We start from the raw sequence: 7,500 nt of genomic DNA on the forward strand, positions 1-7,500 counted from the left end.
AGTTGTCGTTAGTAGAGCTCATGGAAACAAGTTATTTCATTGGTTGAACTATTGAATACAACTCACGAATTTGTTTTCTTTTTGTGGCAAAAGACTGGCAGTTTGACGTCATTAGTGAGTTGTCGTTAGTAGAGCTCATGGAAACAAGTTATTTCATTGGTTGAACTATTGAATACAACTCACGATTTGTTTTCTTTTCGTGGCAAAAGACTGGCAGTTTGACGTCATTAGTGAGTTGTCGTTAGTAGAGCTCATGGAAACAAGTTATTTCATTGGTTGAACTATTGAATACAACTCACGATTTGTTTTCTTTTCGTGGCAAAAGACTGGCAGTTTGACGTCATTAGTGAGTTGTCGTTAGTAGAGCTCATGGAAACAAGTTATTTCATTGGTTGAACTATTGAATACAACTCACGATTTGTTTTCTTTTCGTGGCAAAAGACTGGCATTTTGACGTCATTTTTGGGTCAGTATCAGGCTATAACTTTACTATGGCTACGGCGTCAGGCTATAACTTTACGATGGATACGGTTTCAGGCTATAACTTTACGATGGCTACTATAACTTTACGATGGCTACTATAACTTTACGATGGCTACTATAACTTTACGATGGCTCCTATAACTTTACGATGGCTACTATAACTTTACGATGGCTCCTATAACTTTACGATGGCTCCTATAACTTTATGATGGCTCCTATAACTTTACGATGGCTACTATAACTTTACGATTGCTCCTATAACTTTACGATGGCTACTATAACTTTACGATGGCTACTATAACTTTACGATGGCTCCTATAACTTTACGATGGCTCCTATAACTTTACGATGGCTACTATAACTTTACGATGGCTCCTATAACTTTACGATGGCTACTATAACTTTACGATGGCTACTATAACTTTACGATGGCTCCTATAACTTTACTATGGCTCCTATAACTTTACGATGGCTACTATAACTTTACGATGGCTCCTATAACTTTACGATGGCTACTATAACTTTACGATGGCTACTATAACTTTACAATGGCTACTATAACTTTACGATGGCTACGGTGAGAAGGATAAACTCTGGATCACTCTGAATGACTCCTTATGTGGTCTTGTGGTATGACACTCGCTTTTGGATCGGAAGGTCCGAGCCTCACTTGGCGCATAGTTGAGTCCTTGGAGAAGGCTCTTAACTCACATTCTCTCACTGCACTGAGGTGTAAAATGAGTACCTGCAGTTAACAGCGTTGTCTCTGTCCGAAAAAAAAAATTGTAATATCGCCTAACAGGCGTCATGTCCCACCCTAGATGTGAAATGTTGCTGTTGGCCAGGGACTGCTTGTAAAGCGCTTTGAGCACGGATATTGCGCTATATAAAAGCTCAATTCTAAATAAAAAATCTAATTTTAGAAAGTGAACATAATTTTATAACAGCCAGGTTACTGCGAATTTTGACAGTGTGTGTGTGTGTGTGGGTGTGCTATCGTTACTCATATCAACACTCACCGTCACTGCCATGGTAAAGACACGGGCATGGTCCTTTCCAGAGGTATTGACCAATGAAAACGTGGCATTTGGTTGAAGTTTCATGAATCGGGTGACTGGGTCCACAATTTTATCCACTTTTGATGATTTTTCTCTCTTTTCAACTGTTAAATTTGTGGTGGATGTTTTTTCTTTCTTTTCAATTGTTAAATTTGTGGTGGATGTTTTTTCTTTCTTTTCAACTGTTAAATTTGAGGTGGATGTTTTTTCTTTCTTTTCAACTGTTAAATTTGTGGTGGATGCTTTTTCTTTCTTTTCAACTGTTAAATAAACAGATGATGCTTTTTCTTTCTTTTTCGTGGATGGTCCTGTTTCTCTCTTTTCAACTGTTAAATTTGTCGATGTTTTTCCTTTCTTTTTAACAGTTAAATGTGTAGTCGGTGATTTTTCTTTCTTTTCGACTGTTATATTTGTAGTTGATGTCTTTTCTTTCTTTTCACTCGTTAAATTGGTGGGTGATACTTTCCGTTTGCCTTTTGCTAAATTGGTAGACGACTTATTTTCTTTCTTTTCAGGTGCTAAATTTGAGGTGGATCTTGTTTTTCTATACTCTGCAGTACAATCCACCACTGATTGCTTGCCTGGGGATTCCACAGCTACTGTTGGGGCACCTGTACAGAGAAAGGAAAGGCAAAAAAAAGAGGGGAGGGGGGGGGCGGGGCGGATTGGGAAGTGTGTATGTGTGTGTGTGTGTGTGAGAGAGAGAGAGAGAGAGAGAGAGAGAGAGAGAGAGAGAGAGAGAGAGAGAGAGAGAGAGAGAGAGAGAGAGAGAGAGAGAGAGAGAGAGAGAGAGAGAGAGAGAGAGAGAGAGAGAGAGAGAGGGAGGGAGGGATATCAAATGAATCATTTTTCCCTTTGTCATCAATCCCTATAACATTACTAAAGGTCTTAGCTTATTTGTTGGTTATTCGTTGTATTTTTTTTTATACCGTCAGCTGGGATAATTTTGCATGAAGGGGAAACTTTGCCTCCTGAATTTTGGACCAATAAGAGTATATTAAGTTGTGTGCCAATGATTTCCTATGATCAAAGTCAAGATTACTCAAAATGCTTCAAATTCACAGGGACAAAGTTTCCCCTTTAGGCAAAGTTTCCCCGTTTAACGGGACACAATCTTGCTGTATTCCATCGCTATTACCACACTAGGCCTGCCTACTTGAAAACTTCAATTTCGTAATTTATTAAGAGATCAAAATTCTAGTCGCTATAGTTATCTTTTATCTTGTGCGGCTATGTGGTCTAGTGGTATGACACTCGCTTTCGGATCGGAAGGTCCTGGGTTCGAGCCTCGTGCTCAGCGCATAGTTGAGTCCTTGGAAAAGGCTCTTTACTCATATTCTCTCACCGTACAGGTGTAAAATGAGTACCTGGCCGTTAACAGCATTGTCTCTGTCCGAAAAATTGTAATATCGCCCAACAGTCGTCATGTCCCGTCCTACATGTTAGATGTTGCTGTTGACCAGGGACCCCTTGTAAAGCGCTTTGAGCACATTTAGTGGATATTGCGCTATCTAAAGCTCAATTTTTCATTTGTTTTTTTTTTTTAATCAACAATTTTTCCTCACAAGGATTAAATACCACTTCAAAATCCTCCACATTTTGTAGTTTGGCATCAACTTTCATTTTCAATGAGTTTTCATGACTTAGAAAGCAGTTCTGATGGTGACAAAAAGTGACAAAGTAGGAAAATGTTGAACGATTGCCTTTAAGCCCCATTTCTACTGCACTAAACCCCACTTTTAGAGCAATTGAGATGATAGACTATCATTGATACTCTAGCTAACTTCTGGAGAGTGGGAAACTGCACCTGTGTGTTCCACCACAATTCAACTCTCTCATTGCTAGCACATTATTTCGAGAAAATGTAATTTTTAAAAGGAGGAAATTCCTCCTCTGGACTCCAAAATCGCGGATTTCCGCGGATCCGAGGAAAACCATCGGCTGAGAAATGTCCATGAAGCGCTGAAATTGGGTCAAAATTTCGTAATTTTACAGAATTTCTGTAACAGGAAGTAGGTCTGGTACGTGGGGGCAGCGTGGCTCAGCGGTACGGTCTTTGGTTCGTAATTTTACAGAATTTCTGAAACAGGAAGTAGGTCTGGTACGTGGGGGCAGCGTGGCTCAGCGGTACGGTCTTTGGTTCGTAATTTTACAGAATTTCTGAAACAGGAAGTAGGTCTGGTACGTGGGGGCAGAGTGGCTCAGCGGTACGGTCTTTGGTTCGTACCCAAAAAGAACAAATGGATGTCCAGGTCAGACGCAGAAAGTGGCGATGGGTTGGTTGGCCATACCCTGCGGAAAGAACCCTGTAATATAACCAAGCAGGCTCTCGAATGGAACCCACAGGACAAGAGGAAACTGGGTCGTCCAAAACAAACAGACGTGGAGGAGAAGCCTTCACCAAGATTTGTGCGTCTCCAATCTTACCTGGAGTGAGACAAAGGTCTGTGCCAAGGACAGAAGATGCTGTTGAGGCCCTATGCTTCGCCAGGAGTCAAGAGGCATAAGTCAAGAAAGTCAAAAAGGTACCGAGTACCTACAGACAAAGCTATGCCCTGTAAGCTTGAGCATTTTAAGTCTGAATGATAGAATGTAGTGAGCACTACTCATAAAAAATACTGGCTAAAAACAATAACAAAGAGCTGAGTGATGTCAATTTCATTCCTTTTACAGACACTAGAGACGACCTCAAAGTTTCTCATTACCTAAAACATGATGAAGGGCCAACTCGGCCGCCTCCCGTCTGGCAACTTTCTTGGACGCACCACTGGCCTGAAATGTCTGGTTGTTGACCTGAAAGACGAACATTTTACACCGTCGATAAAATCCGATCTTCCCCAAGCATCAAGTAGCCTCTATGTGTATTTTGGGTGAAAAATAATTTCAAGAATTTCAGGGGGAAAAAATATCTATATAAACACAAAAGACACAATTTTAAAAAGTAAACAGAAAAAAACCCCCAAAAAAACAACTTAAGCATTTATACAGTGCACTATCCACTGAACGTGCTCATATGGCTTTACAAAGGGGACCAAGTCAATAGCAACACTTAACATGTAGATCGAGACATGACGCCTCTTAGGGAATGTTAAAAATGCTTTTTTTTCTGACTGAGACGAAACTGTCAAACAATGTTAGCTTATTCATTTTAGTTACGTTACCACTCCTTACAAAAGAAAAAAATAATAGATATAAAAAAAAAAAAAAAGAAAAGAAAAGATTTCAACCATTTTTTGTTAAGAATTTTGGTGAAAAAATCCAAAAAAGCAAGAAATATTCCTAGTTTGGTCAAATTTGTGTTTTTGATATCCTATAGTCAGTGAAATCTGCATAAAGTCAACAATATCAATACTCTCACAGTGGAATCTGCATAAAGTCTATATCAATACTCTCACAGTGGAATCTGCATAAAGTCTATATCAATACTCTCACAGTGGAATCTGCATAAAGTCTATATCAATACTCTCACAGTGGAATCTGCATAAAGTCTATATCAATACTCTCACAGTGGAATCTGCATAAAGTCTATATCAATACTCTCACAGTGGAATCTGCATAAAGTCTATATCAATACTCTCACAGTGGAATCTGCATAAAGTCTATGTGAATACTCTCACAGTGAAATCTGCATAAAGTCTATATCAATACTCTCACAGTGGAATCTGCATAAAGTCAACAATATCAATACTCTCACAGTGGAATCTGCATAAAGTCTATATCAATACTCTCACAGTGGAATCTGCATAAAGTCTATATCAATACTCTCACAGTGGAATGTGCATAAAGTCTATATCAATACTCTCACAGTGGAATGTGCATAAAGTCAACAATATCAATACTCTCACAGTGGAATCTGCATAAAGTCGATATCAATACTCTCACAGTGAAATCTGCATAAAGTCAACAATATCAATACTCTCACAGTGGAATGTGCATAAAGTCGATATCAATACTCTCACAGTGGAATCTGCATAAAGTCTATATCAATACTCTCACAGTGGAATCTGCATAAAGTCAACAATATCAATACTCTCACAGTGGAATCTGCATAAAGTCGATATCAATACTCTTACAGTGAAATCTGCATAAAGTCAACAATATCAATACTCTCACAGTGGAATCTGCATAAAGTCGATATCAATACTCTCACAGTGAAATCTGCATAAAGTCAACAATATCAATACTCTCACAGTGGAATGTGCATAAAGTCAACAATATCAATACTCTCACAGTGGAATCTGCATAAAGTCGATATCAATACTCTCACAGTGGAATCTGCATAAAGTCTATATCAATACTCTCACAGTGGAATCTGCATAAAGTCTATATCAGTACTCTCACAGTGGAATCTGCATAAAGTCGATATCAGTACTCTCACAGTGGAATCTGCATAAAGTCGATATCAATACTCTCACAGTGGAATCTGCATAAAGTCGATATCAATACTCTCACAGTGGAATCTGCATAAAGTCTATATCAGTACTCTCACAGTGGAATCTGCATAAAGTCTATATCAGTACTCTCACAGTGGAATCTGCATAAAGTCGATATCAATACTCTCACAGTGGAATCTGCATAAAGTCAACAATATCAATACTCTCACAGTGGAATGTGCATAAAGTCAACAATATCAATACTCTCACAGTGGAATCTGCATAAAGTCGATATCAATACTCTCACAGTGGAATCTGCATAAAGTCAATATCAACAAGATATGAAGTGAGTAGAAAAGTGCCAGAAGACAATAGAGAATAAAAAATGTTTTTTTCGCAGCGGTGGTGGGGTTTGAACCTGCGACCTTATTGGTACAACAACTCCGCCTGGCAGATGAGAGCGGGGCTCTACCGTGTGAGCTATCCACGAACACAAAAATATTCGTTTCAAACCCAAGTCATTTCTAGATCCCTCTCTCACCCACTTCTTGAGACCGCCGATTCGTTCGCACACCACCACCGCGAAGTAATTTTGACCAACAGTTAAGCTTAATAGCCAATATTCTCAACACAAACATATAACATAGAAACGATTGAGACATTGAGTATGCTCCGGTGGATGGGGTGAATTCTTAATTCAGAAAAGTGAGTGGAGCAGGCACTTATGTTGGTAACAACAAGATATGAAGTGAGTAGAAAAGTGCCAGAAGACAATAGAGAATAAAAATTTTTTCGCGGCGGTGGTGGGGTTTCAACCTGCGACCTTATTGGTACGACAACTCCGCCTGGCAGATGAGAGCGTGGCTCAAATATTTTTGTGTTCGTGGATAGCTCACACGGTAGAGCCACGCTCTCATCTGCCAGGCGGAGTTGTCGTACCAATAAGGTCGCAGGTTCAAACCCCACCACCGCCACGAAAAATTTTTTATTCTCTATTGTCTTCTGGCACTTTTCTACTCACTTCATATCTTGTTGTTACCAACATAAGTGCCTGCTCCACTCACTTTTCTGAATTAAAAAGTCAATATCAATACTCTCACAGTGGAATCTGCATAAAGTCTATATCAATACTCTCACAGTGGAATCTGCATAAAGTCTATATCAATACTCTCACAGTGGAATCTGCATAAAGTCTATATCAATACTCTTACAGTGAAATCTGCATAAAGTCTATATCAATACTCTCACAGTGGAATCTGCATAAAGTCTATATCAATACTCTCACAGTGGAATCTGCATAAAGTCAATATCAATACTCTCACAGTGGAATCTGCATAAAGTCAATATCAATACTCTCACAGTGGAATCTACATAAAGTCTATATCAGTACTCTCACAGTGGAATCTGCATAAAGTCTATATCAATACTCTCACAGTGAAATCTGCATAAAGTCTATGTGAATACTCTCACAGTGAAATCTGCATAAAATCAATACTCTCACAGTGAAATCTGCATAAAGTCAACACTATTACAGTGAAATCTGCATAAAATCAACACTCTTACAGTGAAATCTGCATAAAATCAAC

At 39.0% G+C, this 7,500-nt stretch overlaps 1 protein-coding gene across 1 annotated transcript in view; it reads right to left on the bottom strand.

Moving 5' to 3' along the window:
* Positions 1 to 7,500, bottom strand: part of LOC144980372 (uncharacterized) — a 63,910-nt gene that overhangs the window by 13,274 nt on the left and 43,136 nt on the right. The window contains exons 12-13 of the mRNA XM_078928075.1: positions 4,247 to 4,334; positions 1,503 to 2,152 (exon numbers count right to left, since the gene is read on the bottom strand). Of these exons, the coding sequence (XP_078784201.1) occupies positions 1,503 to 2,152; positions 4,247 to 4,334 (738 nt within the window). The remainder of the gene's footprint in view (positions 1 to 1,502; positions 2,153 to 4,246; positions 4,335 to 7,500) is intronic.

The sequence above is a fragment of the Berghia stephanieae genome, chromosome 9 (genome assembly GCF_034508935.2).
Source record: "Berghia stephanieae isolate SIO BIC M18660-M18661 chromosome 9, UCSD_Bste_1.3, whole genome shotgun sequence".
Taxonomy (NCBI): domain Eukaryota; kingdom Metazoa; phylum Mollusca; class Gastropoda; order Nudibranchia; family Aeolidiidae; genus Berghia; species Berghia stephanieae.